Genomic DNA, 13,734 nt, shown 5'->3' on the forward strand with positions numbered 1-13,734 from the left:
AAATACCAATCAGGTCCCATGCCAAGAACCCCTTCAACTCACTCACCTCCCTAAGCCAGGTACCTCGCTAGAGGGAAAACAGCCTGGCCAACGATTTTTTAACAACGAGTGGCCTTAACAACGACTCATAAACAACGACCTAGAACTGAACCATGACCTCCTTGACAACTACTTCATTAGACAATGAGTGGCCTTAACAATGACTCAGGCCTTTAAACACGAAAAAAATGTAATTAATTTAAAGTACACTTAAATGTAAACGATTTTTAATAAACATCTAATGATCGATTTTTACAATTACAGACTAACTTACAGAGACAGTTTTAAGTTATCTTGTGAGGCCTGTAGATGGCACTGTAGAATTGTTTTCAAATGATGTCTCACAGGCGGGAGGATCCTTGGCACCGTCAATGGGCATAGGGATTTTACTGTCCCTTCCAAGCACGCAATCTTTGGTGCAGTTCATGTGGGATCCAGGTAGATCGACCTTACCAGTCGCAAACCAAAGGAGGGGGAGGGCGGTACCCAGCCTGTCCCTCAGAGGCGGGTAGTTCTAAAGATGCTAGTGATAAAGGTGCCCACTCTGAACCCAAGGATGCTATGGTGCAGATGTAAACAGCTGAGGCATCCTTTTAAACAGAGTCAAGTCAGGCAGTCTGTGCCATCCGCTGTATTCTAGATGCCGAAAGTTTAATGAACTATGAGGGTGCTTCACAAACTTCCAATTTTGTACGCTATGCCATCATTGCACTTAATAGAAATACATTCCAATGTTTAATTGGGTCCTGATTTGAATATATTTAAATGGAAATATCAGGAAAAATCAAAATATTTGAAAGTTGTAATTAATTATTTGGAAATATATTGTACGTTCATTTAATAAAAGTATTACTTTAATTTAAAAAACATATTTTAGAACTTGATGTTTAAATATTTGATAGAAAAATATATCTGATAAATATCCTAATAAAACATTTTTATGCATTTAAATGAAGCATTGTTTTGAACGTAGTGGTAGATTTGTTTTATATGTAAATAGATTTTTTATACGGTTCAGTGAGTCACGGTTCAATACTTAGTGGTTGAGATTTGGTCGTTGTTTAGCCTTCGTGGTTTAGCCACTTGTGATTTCTGCTGGGTCAACTTGTTCACCCAATGGCTGCGGCACAGGGAAGCGCACCACGCCAGCAGAACTGATTGTGTTACCACCAGCAGCGTCTTGGGGATAGGTCTCCTGTTCATCATTGTTTGAAATGTGAGAATTCTTAGGTCATTTAGTTCAATTCTGTAACGGGGGGTCAGAGTAGCCCCCGTTAAATCACTTGTGTAAGGTGAGCAGGCAGGTTGCGTTCTAGGGAGTATAAGTATTGGTTAGTCATGCCCATGCCCCGGTCAAAGGGTGGGATCTGGCAGCAGGCTAGAGCCACTCATGGTTTCCTCCCGCTCCAGCAGAACTTGGTGGCAAAACTGTCTAGCACCTTGAACAAGGACGGAGGAAGGTAGAACGGGGTGTTTTGGATAATGTATAGAAACTGGGGAAGAATCATCATCTTAAAAAGGATGATTCTCCCTAGGGGATTAAGCGGCAGGGTGTGCTACCTCTGGAAATTCTCCTTGGCCCTTCTCACTCACTCGGTATTGTTGAGCGGCCATGCTAATTCGGGGAGTAGTGCGACCCAAATATTTAAACGATTGCAACCTGATGGGTATTGTTGACTGCCAGTCGAAACAATCCCTTGATAGGTAAAGGGGGACCAAGGTTGACATGCCTGGGTTTAGATGTAGGCTGGAGATCTACTCAAAGGAGCCTAGTATTTGGAGGCATCTGGGACCAAATTGAGCAGGCTCCATGAGGAAAACTATGACATTGTCTGCCTAGAAAGCGATCTTGTCCTCGCGGGAGCCTTGGCACTTAACCTTGAATCTAGTCATCTGACCGAATAAGACAAGCCAGGGGCTCCATCGACAAGGCAAAGTGGGGCGAGAGGAGGCAGCCCTGTCTCATACCCCTTCCAATCTGGAAAATCTGCGAGAGATCTCCATTGATGAGTACCCTTGCTTTGGGTTTGGAGTATAGGACCTTAACTAAACTGAGGAAATGTTGGCCCAAGCCCATTTCGACCAGCACACCCTCCAGGTAGTACCAGTCGACAGAGTCAAACGTTTTTGGGAAATCAATGAAAAGTAGTGCTAGGTAGGGGGTAGTGACTGGTGATTCGCAAGTGCCCGGTGGAGGCGTCGGAGGCAGTGTCTCGTACCCTGTGTCGGCATGAAGCTGCATTGGTCCAGATGGATCAGTTTGGCGAGGTAGGGTCTGAAATGTTGCGCCAGAATATTTGCACATATTTTGATCTCTGTTTTGATGAGGGAGATTGGTCCATAGTCTGCGCAGTTTGGCGAGGGTGGCTGGGTCTTTGGGATGACAATTATAGTTGCCAAATCAGTTTCTGGGGTCAATGATCTAGTGTTAGTGGCTTCATTAAATCAATCAGAGAGATGGGGGACCATTTTGTTCCAAGACACAGCGTAATATTCTTGTGGAAAGTCATCTGGCATGGTGTTTTCCCCGATGCAATTCGCGATAAGGCCTAATTGATTTCTGCAGGCATAATGGGGTGATTGATTGCGGCTGACTCAGTCGCACTGAGGCGAGTAAGGTGGAGACCGTCCATGCTGATCAGTTCCGAGAGGGAGATCTTGGGTCGGTGAGTCCAGTAGAGTCTGTAGTAATAGTCAGTGAAGGTCTGGGCCACCGCCAGGGAAGTGCAGTGGGCAGGTCCCTCGGAGTCTCGAATTTCTGGGATTATGTGATTAGCTAAGGGGTATGGGGCCAGTCTATGCAAGATCTTCCAGTTCTTTTCTCCTCAACTGTAGACACAGGTAATGGAGGACCTCCATTGCAACTTAGCGGACTCCAGAGAGATTTATTTGCTCCTTCTCTCAGTAGCGCAAGCTGCAGTATTTGGGGACCGTCTCGCGGATCAGGCGTACACCTCTAAAGACGAGTCACCCGAGCCTCAAGGAGGGTGATCCGACTATCTTGGCCCAATCGCTGGAGCTTGAAGAGGCCTTTAGCGAAGCCATGAATGGTAGCCCTACCCACTTCCCAGAGAGTAACCGGGGTGGGGACAGAGCTGTGGTTGTTGAGGAAGTATTGTCGAAGCACCACTTCAATTGCCTTTTTTTTTCTATTTTTATTGCTTTGAAAATCAGGGCAAAATTACGTTAATCAGATATGCACAATTAGCTGTAATCACATCAAGATAATAAGGCAACGCTACCCATCTTCATACCCACATATCACAAAATCAGCAGTAATGGCCCCCTTCCCCGATCGCCATCAAAAGTACCATCCTATTATGGGGAAACATCCTCTATTTCAATTTCTGGCAGGTCCCAGATGTATTCTCTAAATTTGTTCCATGCCCCCAGACCTTCTCCCATTTTCGAGGGCACCGACAATGGATAAAAACCGCTTTCTCAGCTACCATTTTTGAAGCGTAGGCAGTACCTCCGACCCCCATAACATAGCAATGTTGCGTTTCATCATCATCATACCTAAAATAGCCCAGTCTTGCTCTTGGTGATTGAGGTCATTCGGTTCCCATACATTCAGCAGGCAGCGTCTTGGTTCTGGCAGGATCAAGATTCAATTGCCTTTTTGAAATCTTTATCTTGAAGGAACCAAGCGTTCATCCTCCACATAGGGCAGAGTGTATCAGAAGAATCGCCTATACTGAGGAGCAGAGGTCAATGATCCGAGATGCCCCTAGGGACTTTACTGATCTCTTTGATTCTCTGGCAGTTAGCGGCCAGCATGAAGATCATGTCTATTCGCTTATGTGTGTGATGCTCTGCAGAGGTGGGAGTGTAGTGCCTATTACGAGGATTCCAAGTCCTCCAAATATCACAGACGCCCAGAGTGCTGGCCCAAGTGATTAGATCTTTGGCTTATAGTGTCCTTGCGGCAGAGGGTATACCTGTGGTGTCAAAACTCGGTTGCATATCCACATTAGAGTCACCCTGTATTACTATCTCCCCCAGGGGCAAGGAAGCAATGATGTCACTAGTTCACCTCAGGGTCAGTGTAAGCATCATTGAAGGCATGTATATGGAGAGTAGGTTGAGGACGTTCCCATCCATTGTTCCGGTCAGGGTCACAAAGCATCCTTGAGGGTCATTAGAGTGAGCACAAACGAGAGGTTGCGTCTCAGGAGAATTGCCACTCAGCGTGAACCCCAGTCAAAGCCTGAGTGTCAAACCATGTCATACCCACATTGTGCAAAGAAGGGACAGTGGTTACCCAGAAGATGGGTCTCCTGGAGCAGGAGTATATCAGATGCATGTCTTTGGGTATATCGTAAGACTGCGGTCTGTTTGACTCTGTCGAGCAGAACAATGACATACCTTTATACATTATCTCCTTTATTTTGTGCATGTGTTATGGTTACCTTGGGTAAACCTGAGAGTCTTTAGAGCCGGTAGGACTTGTCAGGTTATTATCTGTTTGTGAAACAGCGCCTCGGTTGCTGTTAGGCAGACTATGTGTGTGTCTATCATGGTGTATGGATTGAGTGCTGCAATAACAAAGCAGTACAATCCAACAGAAACATAGGACAACAGTCCCAACCCCCTCCCCATCCATTCTCCTCCACCCTATACTTCGAGAGAACTGAAGCATCTGTCTCCCTATCAAACACAGGAAATAACAGGCTAAACTAGAACGCTTAGATTCAGAGTTGCATGGAGGACCCCCCTCTTAGTAGGATAAAATCATTGCATCGGCAGATTTATCTGGGTGTAGTAGCATGCTGAGATCGTCTATCTGTAGTTCCTGTGACTTCACGACCAAGTGCCCATAATTTACGGAGGGGCCTTTGAGGCCAGGAGTGCCGGGCTACGAGAGAGATCTGAGTCATTGTAGTCTATTCCCAGGGTCTCTGAGGGTCCTTCTCTCACAGGTGAGTGATCCAGGAATCCAGAACATTGCATGGACCGGGACTTGGATGGTGGTTCTTGGTTCACAGGGTCTTGGACGGTACTTGATGGTGAACCCAACAGGACCCTGCATGAACCGCGGCTCCTGCGGGAGTGCGTGCATCTTCGTCTTGGCTTGGGAGATCTTGCGAGGGAGGTGCGCACCCCTTTGTGGGGACACTTGGTTCCGGCTCTGAGGGTTGTTCTTCGGTCAGCCAGGTCCCAGCCAACTCTGGGGTTTCAAAGAAGTAGGTCTTGTCCTGGAAGACGGTATAGAGGCGGGCCGGGAAGAGCACTCGGAATTGAAGATTGAGAGTGCACAGTTTTTGCTTGACTAGAGTGTATGACCTTCTTTGGATTTGAACCTCCCTTGTGTAATCATGATAGATCATTATAGTCTGATTCTGATAGGTCACGGTGTTCTAGTTGTTGGCTTCTCGCAGAATTGAGTCACTGTCTTTGAAATTGAGCATCCTGGCAATGATGGGTTGGTGTGGAGCACCCAGAGGAGGCTTGGATGCCAGAGATCAGTGGGCATGTTCCACTGCGAACCTGGCGGATAGTGGGTCTTTGGGCATCCATGTTCTGACCCATTGTTCGACGAGAGCCACCACTTGCTCTTGTTCTGTTCCCTTACGAAATCACACCAGGCAAAGATTGTTGTGCCGGGACCTATTTTCAGCGTCTTCCGCCCTTTTATGCAGTTCTTTGGTGTGGGTTTGTAGGGTGCTACTTGCTCCTTCAGCCGGTTGACATTGTCCTCAACTGAGGAAATGCGGGATTCGGTTTCTGAAATGTGAGCCATTGTGTTCTGGAGGTCTTGCCGGAGCAGAGCCATGTCCACGCTAACAACCACAATATTGTTCTCCACTGAAATTTGAGACGAGCTAATGGCTTGCAGGATCATGGTAGGGTCGCAGTTGGTCGGGGTGGATTTCTTGGAGGCCCCTGCTGGGGACCCAGGCTCATTGGTGGTGTATTGATCCATCTTAGTCTGCAAAGCAGGAGGTTTAGGGCCACGGTCTTTACCCATGGTGTCTGAAGACACCATGACACTGGTTTGGGTTATTTCTAGGGTATAGTCTATCCCTCCCCTGATAGCTGTGCTCGCCTTTGACCAAAAACCCTGCAGGCCCAAATTGGGTTGTGTAGGTTTGTGGTGATGTTGGGGGGGTCAATGGTTTTGCTTGGGCCAGGTATCCCGTATGTGGAGTGGTTCCAGAGCCAAAGGTACCTTCAATCTGATGCAGGAAGGGAGGGAATCGCCCTTGTGATACAGCTGATATGCCCCTGGATCACTCTGGGCTCCACAGCGACAGGTATATGGGAGTAGCCTGTTATAATGAAGTGCTGGCGAGTGCTCAGCCAAAGCAGGGTCCAGTTGCACCGCTGCATCTGTGGTGGGGAGCCATGTCGGTGGCCTGTTCGATTGGGCCTCAAGGGGTGTTTAGAGATAGGAGAAGTTTATGAGCCAACATCCGTCAAGTACGGGCTGCCCGTCTGTCCTCTGGTCTCCCCGGACGTACTGCTTTGTATTTCAAAGGAGGCCAGGACGGGTCCGGCAGTCACTGCCATTTCAAGATGCATCTTATGCCCGGAAGACTGGGTGCCTTCCAGGCCAGCCACCAGTCCCGGGGGACTCCACCAAGGGTCGCTGTGGAGGTGCCCGCCACTGGCCGGCGAGTCGAGTCTATGGGATCAGACTTACTTCAGCAAGGAATTTAATGAAGAGCCTGCTTCCAGGGGCCGGCCGGCCTGCGGGCCTCATACACCAGGCCCGGCCAAGCACTGTGCGAGGGGGCTTTGTCAAGAAAGTAGGGCCGTCGCGTTCGATACACCCCCAGCCCTGGACACTGTCACTTACTTGTCCACCAGAGAGGGCTGTGCTGGGTTATTATCATGCTAAAGTTTGGAGGTGCCGGATGTCTTCAGAGGTGGGTGTGAACCTTCGGACCTTCTCTCTGCAGGTGGGAGAACTCGGAAGCATTTTGGGTGTGTTGCAAAAGGTGTCCGGGCACCTGCAAGGTCCAGGGGTCCTCGGCGAGGCACCGGGGATGCAGCAATCTCTGGTTGTGGTGTGCAGGAGGTGAGACTTGGTCCCTGGCTCTCCACAGTGTTAGGCTGAGAGCTCAGTCCGCCATTTTGATAAAGGCGCGATCAGCAGGCTCAGGGTGAATCTGTACGAATCTCAGCATTTTCAAGTCAGACTCACCTCCGGTGCCTGCTGCTGATGCTGGCAGGGTGGATTACCTTCTTGGAGGTAACATCTTGACGCTCCTAGCCACGCCGGTCTCCTCTCATTTTAAGTGTGTGTTTCTCCTGGCTGACATTTTTTTAATCTTTTTCCGCTGTAAAATTCCGGATTTCCTTGCAGTCTAAATTATGTTCTAATTCTGAAATGTCCCTATCTGTTACTGAAATTACCTAATTCCACATATCCTATGGGAGCCCTAATGTAATCTTTATGTCTGGAAACTATTAACTTTTGCCGATAGGTTCCTGTAAGGAGTGCACTACTAAATATAGTTTTGGTTCTATATATGGTGTTGGTTGACGTTTGATAACTATTTGTAGTTTTTGATTTCCATACTATGCATCACAAAATATGTCATTATAATGATGGCCATGTGATTTTTTCCCCATCAAAACATAATTTTTTCTATTTATCTGCACACATTTCAATATGGCTTTATTGTTGAGTTCAGCCCAATGTAGAAATTCTTTTGAAAAGTGTCATAGAAAAACCTTTTGAAACTTTGAAGGAAACCTATGATCCATAAGCAGAGTCCATAGGCAGTACCACCTCCCACATATTGGTTGTGATAGGGACAATCATTCTGTTATTAGTTCAAAATTCTCAGCTCTTCCATGTCCTCCTTGAGCAACAATAAATTATTTGTGCCCTGCGCAGACCTGGTCTACTTACCTTTCCTGATTGTGGCTATTATTGAGTCCCAATGGCAGCATCATCAACACTCTGAGAAGTGACTAACTAGGAACGGAGGCCAGTGCAGATTGGAAGACTGTGGGGAGTTTGCTGGGGGCGGGTGGTGGGATGCAACTAGGTGAGCAGGAGGAGCATTGTGTTGGTTGACGTTGACTGAGAGTTAACTTGGAGTGATTTCAGCCCGGGCCTTAGCGTTTGATACAGGCTGTACTGTCTGGTGCTCACTCACAGCTTGCGTTGCTGCTATGCGTGGAAGTGGGTATCTGTAGGCAGTCTGTGGGGCTTGTGAGGTCAAGGTATGGGGAAGAAGTGAGGAGGCTGGGGACAGAGCATTTGGAGATTTTTTCAGCTCCCTTCAAGTTCCGTGCAGGGTTTGGACATGGGCCACTCTGCCTTCACCCACAGTCACTCCCTTCACCAGTCTCCTTCTGTAGATTTTACAACACTTCATACCCCGTAACTGGGGATCACCCACTCAGGCACTGTGGCAGATTTCACCCCTATGCCTGACTCATAATGAGTGACCAAGTATTTTGAATTTGACATCAATGTAATTGCATCCACTGTGTTGATTGCTGTTTTTAATCAAACTAGATTCAAATGTCATATTTGCAATATCTATTCCTGACTTTGTAGATTCCAGCCTTGCTTTTTGTTCTCATTTGATGGTGTAGGTAAAGTGTTTTATCTTTGTGCTCTCCTCATCACAACTGATGGATGTTTGCTGGCTGCACTATGAGGATCTTTCTTAGAACCATGTTTTTTGCTATGGTTCTCTTTGAGTATTTTACTTTGGCTAGCTTCTGTATTGCTTACTATGTTGTATGAACCTTAGGACCATTTCCCATTTCTTAGCATGTACTAGGGTGGAACCTTACGGACTTTCTTGTCTTTGTTGCATATGTTGTTTTCTCTCCTTTTTTCATTAACCCTCCTAGCATTGCTTTTGCCTACTTTTATATCATTTTGTTTTAAGGTCTATTATGTGGATCTCTCTTCACTCTTTTTCATTTCTGCTTGCTACTTTTGCAAGTGAAAATGATTAATGTTTTCTCAGTTTTCGTCCATTCATCTTTTGAGCTGGTTTACAAATCATCTTTGTTTTTATAGACATTGGATTTTTCCTGCCTTCTCATTTTAAAGTCATTGCTCTAAGTTTTTATGTTCTCCCTGTGTTCCAGTGGGTTTGCTGCTGTAATTGCTGAATATTCGTCATGTACCAGTAATTTCATGGATCCCGCTGTTTATAAGGCATCTCTCTCTTCCTCACTGCCAGTGTCCATGTCCATTTAACACTCCTATATTCACAGCAGCCCAGTAGTTTCTTTCATCCTGTAAGAACTCCTTCCTTTTCCCTCTCCTTCCCAATGAATGTGCTTATCACATTAATTGGCTCTACAAAAATTAGATCTCTACAAATCGCAGGCATGTCTACCCTACTTCTCTACTTCACACTAGCTAGCCATAAAGGTACTTTTAAATATAGTTCAACTCCTTCCTATTCGGAAATAGACTATGGGGTTGTCTATGTTTTTGGTTATGCACTCAGTCTCCTAACAGCAAATAATGTCTAGAACATTATGACCAGTTTACTTTTTGACAAAAGAATGTTCTATGAAGGTTATGAAACAACAGAAAATGTACTTAGAAATAAGCTATATTTCATAACAAAATAATGTTTAGGTCTGAATTATAATACTGTTGCAAAACATAGTTATGTCCTATGGTATCCCGTGAAACTTATAATCCACTTTTGTATATTTTGATGCACTGCATGCAGGCTCAGTTATTCATAAAAACAAACTGTTTTCATATTGTTTTTTTAAAAAATGTGTCTTTTTAACACTGCTTTATTTTTGTATCAGACAGGGTAACGGAAGTCCATACTGATATCTATGTGACCAGCTTTGGCCCAGTTTCTGATACTGATATGGTGAGTTAAGCAACTCAATTCATGTATTTAAATACATTTTAGGAAGTGTAGGTTACATATAAATGGAAGTCCATGGAATACTCCATCTATGTCAAACAATATTTAAACATGTTTGCCAAGAAATTCTTTTAGTTGTAAGTGAACATCCTTGCTGCATTCCACATCTTGAGTCCACCTTACAGATTTGATATTTTCAGACAAATCTGATTGTAGACTTAATTATAGACATGGATTTCAATTGTAGTATTGAATGCACAGGGCCATCCGAGTTCTCCTCTACATCGTTTCACTGCTATCTTGCCAAGGGCCCTGAGTACGTCCTCACACATGAATCACTGAAAATGACATCATAAATGCCTACATCAACAATGGCTTTTTTTTGGACTCAATTCTCAATTACAGTTGGCCACATACAGAAACTTCTTAAGAAACACATACATGGACCATGAACAGCTGGTCATCTATTGATGCATCTTAGACCTTTCCTATATTGCTAAATTCATGGAGAGTTCTGTGGTCTCCCCAATTGTGCTGAGTTTCAATCTGGTTTTATTTACGGACACTGCACTGAATATTACATGCATGTGATTAGTAATGACACCGTACCTAACATTGATGAAGACAATTTTTACCTACTAATTAGACCTGGGTAAAATGCAAATGAAATCATTGAAGTTCATGAAATTCATGAATTTTCCATTATGAAATAACCTTGAAATTTCTCAAAATTTTTAATTGCACATGTTCTTGTACTTTGCAAGCAGGTGAGATTAGTTCACAAAGAAAATGTCTTCTGAGAGCTACGCTATTCTTATAACAGTTTCATGCTGGTCCCCTGAATGAAAGAGTAATGCATAATACCAGCAAGCATTTTTTTCTAAGGGTATCATTTTGCATAACTTAGTTTTCATGAAATTATGTAAACTTTCACAAGAACAAAGTACAATATTTTGCCCACCCCTCCTACTAATTATCTCATGTATGTGTCATGCTATGTTTCGCTGCACCACATCTATTATAATTAGGCTACCTGGTTTTAGGTTTAAACCTGTAATAACTGATAAAACCCCACCGAAAGGAAAATAGCCCTTGCCGGTGTAAACATATAAACACTGAAAAAACACCCTTGCAACCACAAACTAAGTGCCATTCAAAGAAAGGATAAGATGAGTGGGAGAGACATTTTTATTTCTTCCTGAAGGGGCCAATACAATGTAACTTTGTTATACAAGGTAGTATCAAGAAAGACTGGGCTAACATTATTCTGCTTGAGTTTTGTTGTTCAGGGATGTCACTAAAACATTGTCACTTCTTCCATCTGCTTTTTTTTAGTGCTGTGGTCTTTGGTCTAAAGATATGGTGTTATTACTTCAAATTCAATAAAGATTGGAGTGATATTGTTTGTATTTGCAGTAATTCAGCTATGTATGTGAAAACATTGTAGGATGGTCTGTCAAAATCGATACCTGAGCTGAAGTGCTTCCTTGTAAGAGATCCTTGTCACTTGCTAGACAGTATGCTGAAAGCATCTCTACAATCTTCAGTTAATGAGGAATGCTATTGACTTTGTAGTCCATTTTGGTGCAGTGAAAATGTATTTGGATCTCATATACCCTGTGCACATGCACGATCAGTGCAGAAAGCAAGCAATAATTGAAACTAAATTAAAATTCCATAAACACCGGAAAAACACGGCTTCTGTTGTTTTTAATGGCTCAAAAATGTGTAACCACTGATAACCACTGTTTTTAAGGTATTGGAAAAACTGAAAAAACCCCACCAGAATTTACCAAAAATAGAAACTGAAAACAGGAAAGCCTAATTATAATTCATCTTGCCATCCCTCAATAAGGCCTGTCTTTCACCTACAAAATTGATGACAATCAATCCTAAACCTATTGTAAATGCAAGCACATTATTTTATGTTGTTCTTTGTGCAGTCCACACAGCAGGGTGTATGGCATGTTAAAGTAGGACATGCACTTACACTAACTAGCACCCAAAAGCTTTTTGCACTGTAAGAAGGCTCTGGCTAGCTGATATAAAACAAATTCATGCAGGGTTAAATATTTATTCTACTATCTCTGGATTAAGGGAAAATAACTTTTAGAAGGTTACATTTCCCTGCCTGAAACACCTTGATGTTTTATCTTTCCAGCCGTACCCCCATGGGTAATTAGTCCTGATGAAGTCTGACACCTGATGCCAGAGCAGAGACAATGAGTGCGGAGAGATATTTTCTTTTCCACTGGCAGGAAGAATGGTTGAGGCGAACCTAGGAACTTAATGTACTTCAAAGTGGCCTCCGTTGTCACAAGCACAAATTAGGTAACACCAGGAAGTGCCACAGCTTTCCTCACAGCCAGGCAGGCATCAAATACAGTGGGGGTAATTTGCCACCAGAACTAGTTTTAAGTGACCACAGAGGAGGGGACAGCTCTATACCCTGTCCACACGTCTGTGTGGGCATTGCCCCTGAGAATTGTAAAAGTGAGGGGCACTGTGGGATTGTTCATATAAGGGCAAACAAGTGTTGCTCAGATATTAATTTACCTTAAGAATTGAAGAGACAGAAGGTATTTGGCAAAACAGGAACAATTTGGTTCATTTAAATGCAGTGACCCAGAGAGTCTCGGCAGAATGGTTCTGAGGAAAGTCTCTCATTGTACACAGTTTTGTCTGGTATAATATTCATCTTGTGGGGTACATTTAAGTGATTTATGTAAAGCATCTGAGGCTCTCAAACTCTGGGAGAGCTAGTGTGGGCCAGTGTGTATGTGTCCAGATATCCAGCGTGTGATCACTACGTGTGGTGTGCATGTCATGTCCTGATTGCCTAAGTGTTTCTATGTACATGTGGTATCTATCTTTGTGGTATTTTTGGAGAATGTGAGCCTTTGGCCATATGTGTTTTACTCAGGCATTTGCCACGGACCTGTTTGTAGTGCAACTCTCTATCTGTGGGATTGATCAGGGGTTTCCCTCGGTGCAGTTTATCTTTGGGCTAAGAGAGGACCCAAATGTGACCTTAGTGTTGGTCACAGGACCTGACTAAACACGTATCTCTGACTCTGGGTTGATGGGGAGGTCATCTTGGGTAAACCTGGCTTAATGGGACTGCAGAAGAACAGACGAGGACTGGGCCTGCTGTCTGCTAGCTGAGAGGACCACTGAAGGAGTGGACCTGCTTCCTCTTCTACCCAAAAGCGGTACAAAAGGGGGTGGTGATGGACCCAAGGCAGGGACGTAGCCTTCAAGCATCAGTTGGCTGACCTTCTGTTTGGCAACATTGCTAGAGAATGTGTAAAAGGTTTTTTTCTTAAAGTGCTCAACTGAGCAGTGCCAGCTCGACCTAACCTGGACCCTATTGATGGCCTCTGCTGGAGTCAGTCTTTACTCTCAAGTACTATTCCTGAGGTCCTGAGATCCTGGGCAGTGTTTAACTCGACTTCTCCTAACACCCCTGAAAACTGAACGCTAGAAAATGTTTGGACTTCCAGAACTCTAGAGGACCAGTACATTCCGCCCCAGCCAGTTCAACCAAGGTGTGATCTCAATGGGCTAAGAAAACAAGTTTCTCCCATTTGGAATTTCTCCGTTAGCAGCAAATCTGATTTAGCCGACTGACAATGAGAAAGTATTGAGTTTTGCGGAATTCAACATCACATACAGTTACAGCATTGCTTCAGTGGAGCGACTAAATTTGAAGGTACAAAGCTTGACTGAACAAGGTGCCAAAAGTATCTAACTGTTGAGAGGACTTCTCTGGGCACAACATTTTAATCTCTAGTGTTTGGAGCTTTTCTTGCCAATATCGAGACTTCAGTTAATCTCGTCCAATGCCTATCCGACCTTGTGAGATTTCCTTGGATACAGT

The 13,734-nt window shown here is 44.3% G+C and overlaps 1 protein-coding gene across 1 annotated transcript in view; it reads left to right on the forward strand.

The window, feature by feature from the left end:
- Positions 1-13,734, forward strand: part of GABRA2 (gamma-aminobutyric acid type A receptor subunit alpha2) — a 663,148-nt gene that overhangs the window by 248,241 nt on the left and 401,173 nt on the right. The window contains exon 4 of the mRNA XM_086962689.1: positions 9,790-9,857. Within this exon, the coding sequence (XP_086818815.1) occupies positions 9,790-9,857 (68 nt within the window). The remainder of the gene's footprint in view (positions 1-9,789; positions 9,858-13,734) is intronic.

This window comes from Lissotriton vulgaris, chromosome 3_1, assembly GCF_964263255.1.
Source record: "Lissotriton vulgaris chromosome 3_1, aLisVul1.2, whole genome shotgun sequence".
NCBI classification, from domain to species: domain Eukaryota; kingdom Metazoa; phylum Chordata; class Amphibia; order Caudata; family Salamandridae; genus Lissotriton; species Lissotriton vulgaris.